Genomic DNA, 18,680 nt, shown 5'->3' with positions numbered 1-18,680 from the left:
AGATGCAGAGAAGGAGGAGGAGGAAGGGATGGCTGGACCAAGAGCAAGCCAGCCCACAACGTCCCCGGCCCCGGCCACTGCTGGCTGGAAAGGAAGAGGGGAAAGAGTCCGGAGAGGCAGCAGCTAAGGGGGCCAGGGAAGGAGGCTGCAGGGTGCAGGGGGAGGACTCTGCTAAACGTGATGCTGCAGGGGAGCAGCGGAGAGTCAGGCTTAAAAGGTCATCTGAATCCTGGGCCTGCCTTTTACTAGCTTGTACCCTTGGCTGAGGCACTTGACCTCTTGATGACTCCGTTTCTTTCTCTTTAAAGGGGCGGGGAGGTGATAATAATTAAAGCTTCCTTGGAGAATCACAAGGATCAAATCATTAATATGTGTTGAAAATGCTTAAAGAAGGGCCTGATACTCACAGTAGCTGGCAAGTGGGGAATAAAAGCCAGCCCTTTCGTTATTCTATTATTTTTATGATTTTATATTATATTATAATTATACTTTAATAATCTCAGGTAATGCTACATAATACTATTTTATTATAAGTGCCGACATTTATTCAGCACTTGCCACGTCTTAGACTGTCTCTGTGTTCCCTGGGCACTATTCAGGCTCAGGCAGGCATTCATCCACACCTTCCTTTACCCAATGCCCACTCCCCGAGGCCCTGCTCTCCAGGAGCAAAGGCACTTTTCTGGGTTCTTCTGTGCACTAAAAATGGGAAACCTGGCGCCTAGAGTCCTGGTGCTGACTCCAGCGTGATTCTCCATCACCTACCGTGACTCAGCTTCCCAATCTGCAAAATGGGCAGGCCCAGGCCAACTGTATTCCCTGAGATGGTCCAAGTGGCAAGTGTTGCCGGGGGTGTCCCCATAAACTACGGAAATGCAGAGATTTCCCTGCGAGGAGTGCTAGAAAGCAGGCTGCAATACAGAGAAAGAGCAGCTGGAAGCAATTTTCAGTGAGCTGACAGGAAAAGGGAAAAATAGGAAGAACCCAGTATTCTTCAAGGGGGACGGAAGTGCTCGAGGGCCCATCCATGGAAGGGAGTGTGATGCACCACTAAAAACGACGCTCCTGGGTCTGTAGGACGTGGGAAATGCTGATGCCGTAATGTTCGGAGGAAAAGAAACGTAAGCAGGTCCCCGTCTGACTCAGCAGTTCCGCCCCTGGGAGCCCGTCCTCCAGACGCACACGTGTCCAGACATGCGCGCAAGGCTGCTCCGGGCAACCTTATTTGAAATCGTGACATCTGGAAGCAACCCAACTGCCTGTCGACAGGGGACTGGTCAATGGAACAGCCCCCTCCAGCACACTGTGCAGTGGGTACAAAGAATGAGCTAAACCCGCACGTGGGAAGAGGCAGCTCAGAATGGGCTCTGGGGCTGACCTGTCCGTGTTCCTGGCTCTGCCCCTACTGGCCGTGGCACCTCCAGCAAGTTCCCTCACCATTCTGGGCCTCAGTTTCTTGCTCTATCTAGGTTTGTGAGGATTAAAAAAACTAAAACAGAACTTACTATGGGCTAGGCACTCTTCCAAGTGCCTTTTCCAGAAGCGTGCACCATTGGAACATCCCTAGGGGGAAGATAATATTAGTAGACCCATCCTATACTGGGGGACACTGAGGCACAGAGAGATGAAGTAACTTGCCTGAGATTGCACAGCTCTGAAACAATGGCACTTGGATCAGAACCTGCAGAGTCTAGATCCAGAGCCCACATCCTTTGGCCACATTGCTAGAACACCTCTCATCTTAGTGCACTAACACAGCCAAAAGATTCAGGACAGGAACGGGCCTGGAGGAAGAGCTGAATAAATGGCAGCTGTGGTTATTATTTTACTAATATTATGAGTAATATAAGAACAGTTCCAAGATATAAATGGAAAAAACAAGAAACCCCAGAAGGTCCCTTGTAGTTGGGTCTCTATTATGTAAAAAGAAAAGAAAAAACCCCAAAACCAAACATGACATACGTTTGCAAACAGACAGACAGACAGACAGACACATATATAGGGGTGGGAGAAGGGGTCCCAAATGCTAACAGGCTTTCTCTCGGGCAGGCGGCATGCTGAGAAGCACGTACTTCTTTTATTTTTTTTCTTTATATATTTCTGTGTTTTGAACACGTATCTTTTTAGAAAAAATAATTTAAAAAAGTATCCCTGTATGAGTTGTGTAAATGAAAAATATTATTTTTAAAAGCAGGATATGAGATCGCACAGGCAGCATGATCTCAGCCATGTTTAGAAATGCTTGGAACAGAAGGCCAACGGGACGGAGCGGCGTCAAGTGTCAACTGATGCTGTCATCGGGGTGGAATGATGGGCAATTTCTTCTCTCTCTGCTGCTCTGGATTTTCCAAAGGTACAATGATGAGCATGCATATTTCCCCCCTATAATCTAAGTTTGAAGTTCTTTTAAAGCAAAGCTCAGGTGCAGGACTCTAATGGGAGGTGCTGGGGTTGGCAGGGTCCAGTGGGCCAGCGTAGCAGCACCCTGAGGTTGCCCAGTCCCTCCTGGGCCCTGGCCCGGGGCTGGGATCCAGCCTGGAACCACATCCCTCCCCGCCCCTGCCCTGCTGGTCCCAGTCCTCTGGCCTAAGAATTTCCTTGTTCCAAACACACGACCAACTCCTGAATGAGAAGCTGCCAGATGAATTATTTTTTCTGAGAGGAAGAGTAAAAATAAAAATAAAATCTACCCATTTCAACAGGTTCCCTGGCTCAGGGCCCACAGTGGATTCAAAATTGTGATGTAATTCTCACCAAAAGCAATCCAAGGGCTCAGTCTCTCCCCATCTCTGCCGCAGACCCACCCAGTGTTCTGCCCTTCAGGAGGAAGAGGGGGAGAGGAGGAGAAGAGGGCCCTACGTGGGGTCCGTGCCAGGCTGGGGCAGGGGGACAGCTGGAACCCAGTCCCCTCGTTAACAAATCTAGGGACTAGTGCATCAGATCCTTCCACCAACCTCAAGCAAGAGATAGCACTATGCCCACTTTATTATTTTTTAAAAATACCTTATTTATTTTATTATTGTATTATTTAATTATTTCATTTTGGCAGGGGGGTAGGTAATTAGGTTTATTTTTAGAGGAGGTGCTGGGGTTTGAACCCAGGACTTTGTGTGTGCTAAGCATGCGCTCTGCCACTTGAGCTATACCCTCCCTCTGAACTATGCCCATTTGACAGCTGAGGAAACTGAGGTTCAGAGGGGTCACCTTAGCCAGGGTCACGTAATTTTAGTAAGCAAAGGAGCCAGAATCTGACTCTAAACCAGACTTCCAATGAGTTTTGTTTTATATAGGTAATTGGTTGAAAGAAAAGAAAACAAAAACAGAACACATGAACACAAACAGTGGAGTGTGAAATAAAAAAAGGAGTTATCCCACCGCTGCTAACAGCTCGGAGCTGCATCCTTCTCCAGGTGACTGCTCTTGGCTGGTTGGAGGTCCCCTTGCCTTGGGATGCTTGGGAGGTAATGTGGCCCCCACCGCTCCCTGCACGCCATCCTGAGCCATTAGCCAAGCATATGGATAGTAACAGCCCAGCCCCTTGCTACCGGGTGAGAGAAACTATGGCGACATTCACATGCCACAGCTCCCCGTGGGATCAGGCTGTGGTTAGACTTCAGCTGAACACACACCCTTCCTGCTGTCTCACCTCCTCAAGCCCTTACAGGTTCCTCCTGAGAGCCCTCACTCAATAAATCACTTGCAAAAAATCTTAGGCTCTGCTTTTTGTGAACTTGACCTCAAAGACACCCCCCACCCCAACATGGCTACTCTCCAGAGGTAAACTGCTGGCAGTTTCTATGTTTTTTATTCCAAAAAACCTCCAAGTGTATGCACATTTGATTACATCCTCCCTAACCCCCTCAAAAAAAGAGTGGGGAGCATTTCCTGCTGTCTGCTGTTCGCAGCTTGCCACCCACCTAACCCGTGCTGGTTATCCCGCCGTTTCCACACACGCAGCGCGGTCTAGAGGCGGTGTCTTGCCGGAGCTGCCAGGAATACTCACATTCACAGTGCAAATTGGGTAAACTGATGTTCAGGCTGACGTCAATTTTGCCCCCGCTGTCCTTGTCTGGGTCATCGACGTAGAGCTCGTTCACGCTGAGGGGACAAGTACAGAAGCCTGGTTAAGATGGGGGCACCCATCCCCGCTGCAGGGGACGGCCAGGGACCACTTCACTTGGTGACCACCGCTCGGATTACCCGGACTCCCATCTGGGCGAAGCCTGCGCCTACCCTGGCACAGGGGCGCGGGGCTGCGGTCTCCGTGGCACTCTCCCACTGCCGGCCTTACCACTTTGAGGGAGGGGAGGCGGGTCTGACGGGGTGGGGGCAACAGCTCAGCTTCTGGAGTCAGCCGGATTCATTTCCCAGCCTGACTCTGCCACTTTTCTATGGAACTCGGGCAGGTAACTTCGCCTCCATGAACCCGTCTGTTAAGTGGGGATACCATCACCCACTGTTAATGGGGTGTTCTGAACACTTAAATGAGAAATAAGACCACGCTAGGTAGGGACCAGGGCCTGGCACCAACGGGCACATGGTACAGGACTCCCTCCTCTCGTGAGCTCCCCTCCCCGCCGCTGGGAAGTCGGGGGCTTGCGGGCCGCTCGTCCTCAATGTCCCGGCTCTCACAAAGCCCTGGGGCGGGCAGCAGGTCCAAGACACGACTAGTCTAACACACGTTACCTTCCTGTGGCTGCTGTAACAAGCCATCACAAAGTTAAAGGCTTAAAACAACACACATTTATCATCTCATACTTCTGGAGGTCTGAGTCTAAGAAGGGTCTCAGAGGCTGGACTCCTTCTGGAAGCTGTGAGGGGAGAATCTGTTTTCTTGCCTTTTCAGCTTCTAGAAGCCTCGGCTCAGAGTCCCTTCCTCCACCTTCAGAGCCAGCTGCGGGCATCCTCTCTCTTCTCTGACCTTCTAACTCCCTCTTACAAGGACTCTTGTGATTTCATCCCACTTGCCCAGGTAACCCGGGATTATCTCCCTGTCTCAAGACCCTTGACATAATCACATTTGTAAAGTTCCTTTTATCACATAAGGTGACATATTTTCAGCTTTCAGGGACAGGAACGGGGACATCTTGGTGGGGCGGGGGGGCATAATGTGGGGCAGGTGGCTCCACGGACAGCCATGACACCTTCCTATTGGGGACAATGGCACCACATTGGGGTCTGTTGGCAAGTACTACCTGTCAGGCACTAGAGACAGCGAGGAACCAGACAGACGTGGTCTCTGCCTTCATCAAGCTTACAGACACCGCTCGCCTCCGACATAAACACCTTATCCCAGCTGTGATCACTGCTTTGACGGAAAGCCGCGGGAGAGACACACGGGATAATGGAGCTCTGGGGAGAGTGGACTAGGACGACATCTCTGAGGAGATGGATGTTGAGGTCTGAAGGATGAGGAGGCTGTCCTGGCAAAGAGGGAGGGACAGTCCTCGGGACAGCACGTGCAGAGGCCAGGAAGTGGGAAAAGGCACGGCTTGTTTGGGAAACTGGATGAAGGTCACTGTGGCTGCAGAGTAGAGCAAAGGGAAGTGGGTGTGACGCAGAAGAAGAATGGGGCCAGGTCGTGGTGGGGAGGCCGAAGGCCACGGTGAGGCCTTCAGACTCGATCCCAGGTGCAGCAGCGCTGTGAAGCTGGCACTTTGAGAGGATCCCTCTGGCTGTTTTGTGGACCAACCAGAGGGGCCACTGTGGACTACAGAGATCAGTCAGGAGGCTGCTGAGCGGTGCAGGTCAGAGATGGCGGCCTGGACCAGGTGTGGTTGGGATGAAGAGGAGGGAGGGATGCAGGGCACGCTGTGTGGAGCAGCCAGGACTCACTGATGGACAGGGGGTGGGGGTGGGCCGAGGGAGGCAGGCAGGCCAGGTTACTTTCTGGAACCACTCGTTGGGCTGGCAGCCCCTGGAAAAGGACTGGAACTGGTGGGGAGGGAAAGGTACCAAGTTCCATACGGCTGTGCCAAGCTCGAGGTAACTTGGAGACACCTCCAAGGAGCCTCTGAGTGGACATCGGACGGCTGTGGCTGAAGCCCATTACTGATTCCCAGGTAACTCCCCAAGGAACATGTTCTAAAGGCCAGCCTGGTGGGCAGCTGCGGGGCAGTGCTGGAGGTGGCCGGGCTGTGGTTATTTTAAACATGAATCAGGCCCCTTGGGTCCCGTCCACAGGCTGTAAAATAGAGCGGGGCTGTCAGCTCTAAATAACTGGACTCTAAGAGAGCCTTGGAAATGGCCACTTCTTTGGGAAAGAATGAGTCAAGCCAGGGCAAGGGCTCTTCATTGTTCACTAAGACCCTGTCTTTGTGCTCCGAGCTCCTAGCATGATACAGCTGATGTTCAGTTAACAAGAAACGGGAGGTTCGAAAAAATACCTGGGGCTTGTTTCCTCGTGGCAGGCACAAAGATGTTCCCAGAGACAAGAGAGCAACAGACACGGCTTAAACTTCAGACTGCCGGGTCCCCAGCCCACTCACCCAGCAGAGGCCCCCTTGTGCCTACACTCTTTCACGTCGTCCCACCCGCTCCTGTGAAATGTCCCCTTTCAGAACCAAGAAACTGACGCTCAGAGAAGGTGAGTCCCACCCCCACGGTCACACAGTAAGAACTGGCCAAGACGGAAGCCCAACTTGGGTCGGCCTTCTGCCAGGCTCCCCACAGCTCACGCTGCCTGCCCTTCCTCTCGTCCTCACCACCCAGGGTCAAGGAAGATTGAGAGGAGCCCTGGTCCTCTGAGGTCACAGGGTGTGAGAGAGGAGACAGGGGCCTGTGCGTAGCAGGCTCATGCTGTTGGCCCACATCAGAGAGGGGGAGGAACAAATGAGCCCACAGGAGAGGGGCCAGCAGGACCACAGGAGGTTATGCAGGAGGAAGAGCACTCCTCCACTGCCAGATGCTCCTTCTGGTGCCCAGTTTCTACCCCTGCCTTAATTCACAACTCCGCAGGGTTGCTGAGTAATGAGATCGCTGGGTGAGTAACAGAATGGTCACCGAGGGAGAGCCCCCAGCTTTCCCTTACAGCTGCGTGAGACTCTTCCTTGAAGCCACGCACCTTTCCCACCTGGGAGGCGAGGCCACTGCACGTCACTGAGGGATTGTGGGATGATGTCATCCCCTGGCAATCCTCCGGAGGTGACCTCAGCGCCCAGTGAGGTGAATCCCAGGTGTGGCGCCAAGGTGAGCTCACCCTTGAGGCCCCAGGAAGCCTCTCCCAGCCCGCGGAGCCCGGGCTCCCAGGGGCTGACCCGCTGCCCAGGACAAAGGGGCCGAGGTGCTGGGGAGGGGATGGAACACTCACTGGCCTGCAGAGCTTGGGGCCAGTCTGGTTACGTAAGGCCAGGACGGGCTGCTCCCTGGAGCCTTCCTGAAGGGCCCCGGGGCTGCGAGATAAACAAGGTCAATCACCTGTGCCGCCTGCCCGATGAGGTCAACGTGGCTGCCGCCTTCCGTGTCCAAGGAACATGTTCCAGGGCCCCCGGCTTCCCGCCACCCCTGCCAGCGCCGCAGTGCCACTCACAGGTGCCTGCCAAGGCTAGTGAACGCCGTTGGCTGGACTGATTTTAAAAGGCAAACGGAGGCTAGAAATCAGCCCACCTGGAGGGAAAACAAATGTTTTTTCTGGATTCATTGCTGCTGCCTGGGGACTCGCGTGGGCCTGACTCCTGTCACTACTGTGGGCGATGAGAACCCGTGGGGCAGCAGTGGACAGATGTGGGCTCACCCCCTGGCTCTGTCACTTGGAAGCTGGGGGACCTGGAACAAGTTGCTTCACCTCTCTGAGCCTCAGTGTCCTCAATTGTAAAACTGGGAAAGCTTTCTATGAAGTCTGAAGATAGGCAGAATCAATTCATGGCAACAGAAGTTAGAACAGTGGTGGTTTGGGGGTGGGGTACTGACTGGGAGGGGGCACCTGGAACCTCCCAGGTGGTGGAGATGTGTGGTCTTGATGGAGCGATGGCGACATGGCTGTGAACACGGGCAAGCATTCTCAGAGTCTCCCCTTTTAAGATTCGTGCATGTTGCTGTTTGTACATTATACGCACACCTATCATAAAGGAAAGAAAACAAGGAAAGAAGGAGAAAGAAAGGGAGGGAAAAAAAGGATAATGGTTCCAGCTACTTCCCAGGGCTGTGTGAGGATGTGCAGAGGGGCTGCAGGATGCCCCAGGGTGGGCACTTATCTCGGAGGACCTAGCACAGAGCACAGGCCCTTCCTGGCAAAGAGAAGCAGCAGATGGTGGAAGTCCAGGCTCTCAGGGTTCGAATCTTAGCTCCACCACCCACTGGCTGGTGGACCTGGTACACGGGGCTTTGCATTCACCAGCCTCAACTTCCCCAGATGTAAAATGGGGACAGCCACAGGCACAACCTTAGAAAACAGTAAGTGCTCAGTGAATGTCCACTACTTTTATTGTTATCACTAATATCATTACGTTTATGCAGTGGACAATGACAGACATAGTGACAGTACCCACCTCGCAGCATCGTGGGGAGGATTAAACATGCACAAAAGCTGCTTGCTTATAACTAATCAAAGGAGATGTCCCAGTTCCGGGCACCCAGGCACCTTCACATACAGTATTTCATTTAATCCTCACAGCAAGCCAGCGTTAAATGCGGTTGCTGTTCTCTTTTCACAAGGATGTAACTGGGCTCAAAGGAAGGTGGATGAAAGGCCGGCCAAGATCACACAGCCAGGAAAAGGCAGAGGCAGGGATCTAGAGCCACGGGCGCCCACAGCCGCGCTCTTTCCACTGCCTTCCACTGCACGGGACAGGAATCAACGGAGGACCGAGAGGCAGGCGGCCCCTAAGGAGACGTGTGATGCAGGGGCCACCACCTTTCTGATAATCTCCAGATGCCCCTCCATGCCACCTATGGCCCAAGTATCTTCAGGGCACAGAGGTGCCAAGGGGTCCACTCCCTTTGTGTCGCACAAGTCTCCCCGTCACCTTCACCCACCACACCCTGGTGGGCTGCAGCATCTGCCTCCCCCAGCCCCCCAACCAGGACGCAGGCTCCCTGCGCTGGCAGCAGAGAGCGCATGCGCACAACCTCTGCTGTGGGGGGGAGCGCATTCCAGGTGGGGGACGCCAGACTGCACAAGACTGCGTGGGGGTCAGAAAGCAGTGGCCATGTAGGGAGAGAGGAAGAAAGGGGCCAGGGAGGTATGGGTGGGGGGAGTGTAGGTGGAATGTAACGGAGCGTCTTGAAATTCTAGGCTGAGGCGTGAGTCCGATGACATCTACGGAAAACAATTTTATTTGCTTTTAGAAGAGCACTTGAATAGTTCGGATTCCTGCCCAGCGTCGCTGACCTCCATGCTTAATAATCTGATTTAATGGAAACTTACACAGCAGCGAGGCTCACTGTAAGGGCCTCTGGTGGGAGTGGGAGGGGTGAGGTTATGCAAGCAAGCTCTCTGGGACTTGGACTTCTCAATCCCGACCATTCTAGGTGTAAGTAAGAGGATCTATTACCTACCAGGCGGATGTCCAAAAAGATCACCCCTGCAGCTACTCAGTCCTGCCCCCACGCCCTTCTCCACAGCCACTGCCCTGGGACCCTCAGTTTTTCTGCCTTGGGTCATCGCCCAGCCCCCTTACCAGAGCCTTGGCCTCTAGGGTCACCCCACCCCAAACCCATCTTTGCCAAGAGGTGATCTTTCCAAGGCATGAACCCCATCCCATCACTCCATGCTCAGAAGCTTTCAGGCCACCCATTGCTCCTCCACGTGACAACTGTGGCTCTCTCTCTGGCTCACAATCCAGGCCTCAGAGCGGCTCAGCCAGGCTCTGAGGGAGCCATCCAGCTCCTCCTCCTGGCTAAGCTACTGGCCTCCCAACTCTGGGCCTGCTGCCGGAGCGTGTGAGGACACAGTTCGAGGTTACTTCCAAGTTCCAATTAGGTGGGCAATGGCTTCCTGGAGTTCTGATTGCCGGCTCGGCCACCTTCCCCCGGAAGGGTGCATCCACGTCTTCCGGTGAACTATTCTGACCGACAAGCAGTGGCTCTCACGTGCCTGGTGCTCCAACATGCTCTGGGCAGAAAAGGGTGGGATGTCAGAGCCCGGGTGCCGAGTCTGGGAGCTGGCGTCAGACAAGTCTGAGTTTGACTCTCACTCCAGCCACTTACAAACTTCATTGTGGTTTTTGCCTCCTGGTGCCTCAGTTTCCCCAGCTGTAAAGTGAGACTGATGCTAACAGTTAACACTTGGCTCAAGGGGGTTTGTGATCCTTAAATGAGATGAACACGGTAGGGTGCAGACTTAGGTAGCTGGCATGTGGTCGCCTATTATAAATCATAACTGGAAAGTACAATGGGTAATATTAAGCTATAAATTGCCAATGCATTGTTCCAGTTACTACATTTTCTTATTATACCTCTTGTTCATGTTAATAATTAAGAGCAGCTAGGTCCTGGGCAGCCAAAGGCTGGAATGTTCTGCCGCCACGTGCTCGGAGGAGGGAGCTGCCACTCCCCTGGAGAAATGGAGCCTCACAAATGGACCCCTGTGGGGTCACTTTCCCGAGGACAATTAATGGCCAGGTTGAAGTCCAACCACCCAAACAAACAGGCCTTCCTCCCCGCCGGGCCGGGCCAGAAAAGCCTCTCATGTCACTGATAACCACAGGCCAGGATGGGAGCGACGTTGATCCAACCAGCGTTGACCTCATTTCCTTGGGTTCCAATCTCATGGGGAGCCGACCCACTGTGGTCACAGAACTGCCAGGGAAGGCCAGCCACCCAGAAAAGGCAAAGAAATTGTGACCTGCAGTCCTTCTCAAGTTGGCAGGGCTTCCCGGGAGTCAGAGAAGCTTCTGAGAGAGGAAAGATATCCAGGTGCAATCCTCTGTCTGGATTTTTCTGCAGAGTCCGCAGCCCTCATCCCCAAGGATTCTCTTTGGTTACAAGGTCACAGACAGAAGGGGAGTATGAGGGTTACTGTATCACCATGGATGGAGCCGCCGGCTCGGACAGGTCTCTTTTCTCATCCCCACTGCCCTTCCTCTCCCCAGCCACTCACACTGCCAACGGAGAAGTGCTTGTTAGCACAGGGCCTGACGCAGGGCAAACACCGAGTGAATGGCCCCCCATGTTTTAATCCCTCCCCTCACCTCTCATGTTTCTTCCTCTCCAGGGATGTGGTGGGACCAGAGTGTCCAGAATGCCCCCAGGAGCCCGGAAGAGGAAGTCCTGGACAAGGGGAGGGGCAGAGCGGTGGGAACACACTGTGCTCTCGGGAAAGGAGCCAGTCCTGCCCTGGTAAATGGAGCGAGCTTGTCTGGGCTGCTCAAGGGCCCGGTGCACAGCAGGAGGGCTCCACCTGCTGCCGTCACCAGCTCTGACGTCAAAACGTGCCCGCTGGGGCACTGCCTCAGCACACCACCTCACTATGGGCTGCAGACAATCAGCTTAACGAGCAGCCCCTCACAATGCCAGCAGGAGGTGAGGGAGGCCCACTCTGAACTCAGGGAGGGGACCAGGAAATGTACATCCAAGACCACTACATGCCAGGCGCTGAGCGGTCTTACAGCCTTTTTCCTGTTAGATACGGAAGAAATATGAAACAAATATGAGCATGAAGAGATACAGAGCCATTGATGTTAATCAGGTGCTATATCAAGTACCTCTCAGGGAAAGAATCTTCTTAAAGCCTCACAAAACATCACATACCTTCTCTAACTCCTATCTTTTTTCCTTCAGAGCCCTCATCATTAATTGACATTTTCCGTTCTGTTTGCTTGTTGACCATCTGTGTCCACCACTGGCATGTCTGGCTCCTTCGAGCATGAGGCAGCAGTGAATCAGGCGGACCTGGCCCCTTACTTCTAGGGACTCAGGACCAAGGAAGAGTCCCATTAATACACAGCAGTGCACAGTGCACAGTGCCTGACTCCTGCCTCCTCATATTCTACCCTTCCTGCTTGCTCACTTTGCTCTAGCCACACCAGCTCTCTATCTGCTCTTTGTATACACCAGGGAATTCCTGCCTCAGGGCCTTTGCACTTGCTAGTGCCCCTGCCTGGAATATATAAAGCTTCTCACCTGGCACTTGGGACACAATTGGGGCTCTCTCCTTACTGCTGTCACATGGGCATCCCCTCTCACCTTGCCCAGAACATAAGAGGTCTGCACAGCAGCCCTCACTCCCATGGAATGGGGTGCAGCCTAGAGAGACCAGCAGGTGCCCTGCACATAATAGGTACTTCATAATGCCAGCCGGTCTCAATCTCTGGCTGTTCTCCTTGCTTCCACCTCCAAATCATGATGGGATGACCCCTGAAATGTCCAGTGGCCCAAATGTGCAGAGAGGGGAAGACACTTGACTGGGACAGTCAACTCCTAGGGGACAAATTCCCTTCTGTGACCCCTGCATGGCCAGAGAGTCGCGTCTTGGGAAACAGACAAGCCTCCCCGGCCCTGGAAGGGAGCTCTGATGCTGGTGTGCCCTCCCTTGTTTGGCCAACAATACTGGGGCCCAAAGGGGTTTGGCAACTTGCCCAGGGTCACAGAGCGAAGTGGTAAGTGAGCAGAGATCTGGCCCTGGGTCTCCCAAGGCCTTGTCCAGTGCTCTTTCCATCCCTCCCTGAGCCCCCCCAGGGCTTTGGTGCCATCAGGGTTAAAAACAGGATCAGAGGACGGGGAAGACAGCTCTCCCACATCAGAGGAGGGCAGGAAACCATATTCAGAAATAAGCCGGGGTGGGGGTGGGGTGGTGCGGCGGTGTGGGCGGGGCGAGATGCGCACTCCCGTGGGAGCGTGACCGTGGGCAGCCTCCCCCTGCCTCTCTGAGCCCCCTCGGGGACAACTACTTCCCAGGGCTGTCTGAGGATTAAAGGTGGTAATGCTTAAATGGCAACAAGGACTGTCCGGGGCTTTCATTTTCCTGTTGTCTCGAGGCTGAGAGGGAGGCAAAGGAAACCAAGAAATTCCATGAGTGAAGGAGAAAATTCCAGAGTTGAACAGGGGAGTGGGTGGCCAGAGTCCAGCCCCGTGACGACTTTCTGGACTGTAAACATGGAAATGAAGAGGCTTAGAAGCCAGAGGTGAGGGCAGGAAGCTTCTGGATCTAATTCATCTCAGAGGGGTATCCAATGAGGCTGTGACTGAATAATCCCAATGGCATCCTGGGTTACACAGGCCCCGAGCATTTACTAGGTTTTCTGGACAAGGGATGATTCTAGGAACTGAGACGGACTCACAATGCGTCAACCGCTGCCAGGAAGCCCACACTGATTCCTCTCCCGGCGTGGGCCTGAGCAAGCAGGGAAGGGGGCTTGGCTGAGGGGGGCCAGGCTCTGATGTCAGAACCTCAGCTCCTCGGGTAGAAAGCTGCACCCGTTTTTCTCCAAATTCTTCCAGCTTTAACATCAAATGACCCTCTGAGTGATGACTCAGAGGGAAAAAAGCCCACTGGGCAAACACAGGGAGGGCAAACATGAGCAAACGATTTCTGTCCATCTGCGGACCCAGGAGGCCCCCCACCCCTGACCTCGAAGGGAACCGAAGTTTTCTCTTCAGCTCTAACAAAGCAACATCGACTTTTGCTCTGGCTTTAAAACCCTTTTAAGAAACAGAGGCGCAACGGATACTACAGGCTGGGAACCGGGAGTGGAAGGTTCGGAGGCTTCTCTCCTTTGTAAAGCCCCTCCCTCCTCTCACCTAGGGGTCCCTGAAAGCTCTGGAATCCCCCGTTGGGGGATGTGACTTACATTTCTGTTGTTATGAATCCAGTGAGCTCCGAGAGGAAGAGGAAGAGGATGAAGAGGCAGCAGCAGATAGAGACTGGAAGAAACAACACAGACAAACAGTTAAGGGCGGTGGGCACTGACGGTGGGAGGCCAGCCGTCCCCTTCCTGCCCTCAGAGCAAAGCTGCTTACTGGGAGGGGGCCAGAGGTCCACAGACCCTCCAGAGCCCCTTCTTACTCTTGGCCTCGATACGAAGCAGCCCCAGTTCCAGAAAGGGAGACCACCGTTGGAACTGACTTCACCCTCCCATGGGAACCGACCCTGCTACATAGGCAGATCCTCTAGGGGGCCAGCCTGGCTTCCTTCCACAAGAGCACTTTAACACAGAAGTCACTTGAAAATAAGAGCTGTGAATTGCGCATCTATTGGAACACATAGATGTGTTCTGTTTCTCTTGATGGATATTTATTTTGGAATTTGAAGTCAAAGCAGGAGGGAGGCTGGGTGGTAGAGGGCACGCTTAGCACGCACCTGGTCCTCAGCTCAATCCCCAGTAGCTCTGCTAAAATAAACAAATAAACCTAATTACCATCCCCCTCCCCACCAAAAAAAAAAAAAAACCCCAAAAAATAAAATGTTAAAAAAAAATTGGAGTCGACATTGAACAATCCGGAGATTTTACATAAAAGTCCACATTTCTGGCTGTTCCAGAACACTCAAGACTTTGTCCCCACAAGGCGTCTGAGCTCACCAGTTTGCCACAGGCCCCACCACTCCCTCCCACCTCCCTGATTCCAAAGCTGAGGCAGAGTGTCTGTCACCATTTATCCCCACCCATGTGTCCCTGGAGTCACTCCTTGGGGCAAGACACAACAAGTGCCCCAGGGGCTGGCCCTCAACTCATCTCTGGTCGCATCTCCTGACACACCCCCAACATCCAACCTCCCAGCCACACTGAGTCACCGGCTTGTCCCTACATATGCAGTTTCTCTTGTCTGGAATGTCCTTCTCCATTATCCCTCTTCCTCCTTGGTCATCCTCTCTGCCTGGTGAACTCCTACTCATCTTCCCAGGCCAAGGCCCAACTTAAATGCCCCATCTAATGGGAAGGTCCCCCAACCCTCAGAGGTGGAGCTGGTCACTCTTTCTTCGGTATCACCAGCCTCCATTTGAACACTTCCCAAATTTTATTGGTTATCTGTGGCTGTCTCTCTCATTAGACTGATATCCTGAAAGGCAAAAACTCCACAGCTCTAATGCTTGGCCTGGGTACACAGGAGGTTTTGCGTACAGCAGGGAGCCAGCCCCCAGAATGGAGAATGAGGGGTGGGTGTGCCTCATCTGGGTTTATCACAGAGGCATGTCGTGGGTAAGGGCTCACACAGTGTGGCCCCACCGCTCACCTGCTGTGTGTCCCTGGGTAAGTTACTTAATCTCTCTCTGCCTCGGTTTCCTCATCTGTAAAATGGTACCAGCAGTAGTACCTGTCTTACGGGGCTGCTTGAGAACTTCCACAACACAGAGGCTGGGCTTAAAATAGTGCCTGACATTAGCTCATTATTATGATTTTCATCAGGGAGACCTTGAAGGCTTTGATGATTTGAGGAAGGTGATTTGGCAAATGGATTGACCCTAAATTTCCTGCAAAGAAAAAAAAAGTTCCCAGTCCCACCTTCTGATTTGGCTATGTTCTTGAGACAGCGTGTACCTGGCTGGCTGAGGTGGGCGCTGAAACCACGTATTTATCATCACCATCATTATCATTATCATCATCTATGGTCAAATGAACAAAGATGAATTCTAGGGGAAGAAGGCAGAGAATGAGTGTTTGCTGGGCACTTACTTGTGCCCTGCTGTGGAAGCACTGATGGACAGCTGTCATTTTACACTTCCAAGTGCTAGGGGACAAGGCCATGTGACAGGTGTAGAAACGGAGGCTCAGAGACCGGAAGAGACTGGCCCAAAGACACACGGGATGGCAGGCAGGGGAGGGGATGCAGGACCAAACCCTGTGCACCCTAGAGCCAATGCCCTAAGAAAGAGAAGCCACAAATCTTGGACTCCAAGCGAACAGTGGGAGGGGGACATCCCCAGAGTCCTCACCAAGCCTCCAAAACCACACCCAGACATAAGGGATGCTAGAATGACTCCCCAGTTATTCCAAACTTTGAAAAAGCTCTATGGGGCAGAATTCAGGGTTTTTTTTTTTTTTTTGGAAGAGGTAATACATGCACATGATTAAAAAAATCGTCAAGCTGTATAAAAAGGCACACCATGAGAGTCTCTCATTCCTGTTCCACAGCCCCCTGCCCAGAGGTATCACCCTTCCAGCCTTGTGCCCTGCCATGCACATACAAGTTTTTCCTCTAAGTGAGCAGCATAATGCACACGTCCTTCTGACCGTGCTCTGCTCACTCAGCGGTCTATGTCTAAGCAGGTGCCACATGGTTTATAGAGTGGCCGTGTTGCATGTTTGTTTTTATGGCATAGACATGAATTTCAAACGTCTTCTCCAGCGGCTGAGCAAATCCACTGCAGGAGATCAGCTGTCAATCACATTTCCCAGCTCACATCCTTCCCCTTCTCACTTGCAAACCGAAGTTATGATGCCTCCTGATAAAGAATCCCACCAGGTGGGCAAAACACCCTCCACCTGAAATCTTGCACCTTTGTGACCCACATGTCAGAACTGTTTTCACCTCTCCTACTCCCCCTTCAAGCCCTAACAGCCCATGGTTGCTGTAATGATGAACAAGCCCAAACTAGGGAGGTCTTTTTGAAGGTCAATGCCGACTTAGACCAATCCAGCTTTTCTAGCTGCTTTCCTTGCAAATGGGCCCCAAAGTTCCAACGCTGTGCAGATCAGATATTGGGGGACAGAGACAGGAAGGCCTCTCTATGAAACCTGTGTTGTTCCAGGCTTGGACTTAGTGGGTGGATAGGTGCCGAGTCTGCTCAGCTGAATCCCAAGTATCCAACAGCCCACGCTCTGTGTCTGCTCCCTGCATCCTGTCCCTAGACTGGGAGGACAGAGACAATGTCTCAGGACCACTGGGCCTCAGAGTCTAGCATAATGCCCTGGCTCACAGAAGGTATGAAATAAATTATTCGTTGAGTGAATGAATGAATGAATAAAAACCACAAAGGCAGGTAGGCAGTATTTCTACCAGAATGGCTTTCTGATACTGATGGGGTTTTCAGTCCATGTTTGGGCAAGACGCTCAGGCCCTCTAACTCCAGACTTCTCCCGAAACTAACTCAGGCACCGGAAGGGAGGAATGTGACCCCAGGAGAGAGCTCTCTAGTGGGAAACCTGCGGCAGCCAGCAAAGGGGGCACTGGACCCAGGACTGCAGGCCCTGGGAATCAAGGAATTTGTCCAAGGCCACATGGCCACTTAAGTGGAGGAGGCAAAATTCAAGCCTTGACCTATGAGATCCCAGTGCCCTTGCTGGTTCCTTCAGTTATTAATAGCACTTATCATGACGTAAGGAAACGGTGTGCTTCTGTGTCTGCCCGCCTGCTCAGCCACGCGCTGTCTTCAAGGACAAAGACCAAAGCCCATTCATCCGCGTGGTTCGGGGACTTGGCACGGGGCCTGGCTCCAGACCTGGTTGATAAATATTTGTTCATTAAATGGTACCTAAGGGCTGGCTTCCCATGCTCTCGCCTTTCCTCCTGTGCAAGGGAATTCGCCCTCTCACACACTGTGGTGGAGACTGCAAATCCGACCAGGTCCCCGGAGGGCCATTGGCAGCACCTTCTAAATTTTACAATGTGCATGCCCTTTGACTCAGTAATTTCTCTTCTAGGAAAGTTACCTTACAGAAGCAACCATACAAGGATATGAAAACATGTGGACAAGGATGTCTGTGACAACAGTAAGCTGGAATCAGCACGTCCACCCTCAGGAGGCTGGTTACATAAACCGTGGCTCAGCCGGATAATGGAACATGACACAGATGGAAAGAAGAACGTGGTGGCTGTTTACGTGCTGGTCTGAAAGGCATGTCAGCTGAAAAGGGGCTGGAAAGGATGGTGTGCGCAGCACGCTCCCATCTGTGCTTAATATGACGACATAGGTATTTCAAAGCCTGAATGTATTTTTAAAACATTCTAGAAGAACACAGACCTGATGGTTAAACATACTTGACAAGGGAAAGACTGCAGTGCTTGCGAAGAAGTGGTCTGAGCTGTTAGTTGGTGGTAGGAAGAGGACACGAAGCCTCACTGGAAGTTTTTTTTCAGTCCAGGTTCATAAACTAATTGAACAGATAGATGAACAAGCCCCTTTCCTCTCATGTCCCCAGAATATCTTTCCATGGAGATCAAGACACAAAGCATCCAGCTTCTGCCATCACAGACCCTCGTGGGCTGTGGGCTCCAGGAGGACAGTGATAAGAAGAGGTGGGTGGTCCCAGCACTGAGGATGTGGCATGTACCCCAAACTTGACAGCTGTGATCACATTTAATCCCCAGATCCAAACCTGAGGCTCAGAGAGGTGAAGTGACTTGCCCAAGGCCTCCCAGCTGCTAAACGGGAGAACGAACCCAGCTCTGCCAGACTTGGAGCTAACAGGACACCAACCCTGCTGCCTGGCTGCTTTGGTCCCTTCTCCAGGGATGTGGAGATCCAGGCTTGAGAAGGCATCTGCAGCTTTGAAGAGCTGAGCTGGGAAGGGCCAGCCGGGGGTGGGTGCAGGGTTGGGGAGGGGAGATCCCCAAGGTTATCCCGGAAGCTGACCCTGCCTGTCCTGGGAGTGAACTCCAACCTGACAGCCCAGACCCAGGGCCCTGCTCAGGGGACAGTCCGTGGGGAGGGTCCCTCTCTCACAGCAACCACTGGAGAGGCCAGGGCGGGTGCAGGGAGGCCCACCTTCTGTGAGCTGTGACACTTCAGACAAGTCACTTCACCTCTCTGAGACCATTCTGTCAACTGGAAAATAAGGCCAGAGCATTCCTGCTCGCAAGGGCAG

General features: G+C 52.8%; 1 protein-coding gene across 4 annotated transcripts in view; it reads right to left on the bottom strand.

Moving 5' to 3' along the window:
• The window catches only part of ERGIC1 (endoplasmic reticulum-golgi intermediate compartment 1), a 99,611-nt gene that overhangs the window by 33,121 nt on the left and 47,810 nt on the right, over positions 1-18,680 (bottom strand). For all 4 annotated transcript variants that reach the window (XM_031437801.2, XM_064480098.1, XM_064480099.1 and 1 more), the window contains exons 3-4: positions 13,728-13,800; positions 4,004-4,098 (exon numbers count right to left, since the gene is read on the bottom strand). In XM_031437801.2, the coding sequence (XP_031293661.2) occupies positions 4,004-4,098; positions 13,728-13,800 (168 nt within the window). The remainder of the gene's footprint in view (positions 1-4,003; positions 4,099-13,727; positions 13,801-18,680) is intronic.

This window comes from Camelus dromedarius, chromosome 27, assembly GCF_036321535.1.
Source record: "Camelus dromedarius isolate mCamDro1 chromosome 27, mCamDro1.pat, whole genome shotgun sequence".
Lineage (NCBI taxonomy): Eukaryota > Metazoa > Chordata > Mammalia > Artiodactyla > Camelidae > Camelus > Camelus dromedarius.
This window is presented reverse-complemented; position numbering and strand designations above follow the sequence as displayed.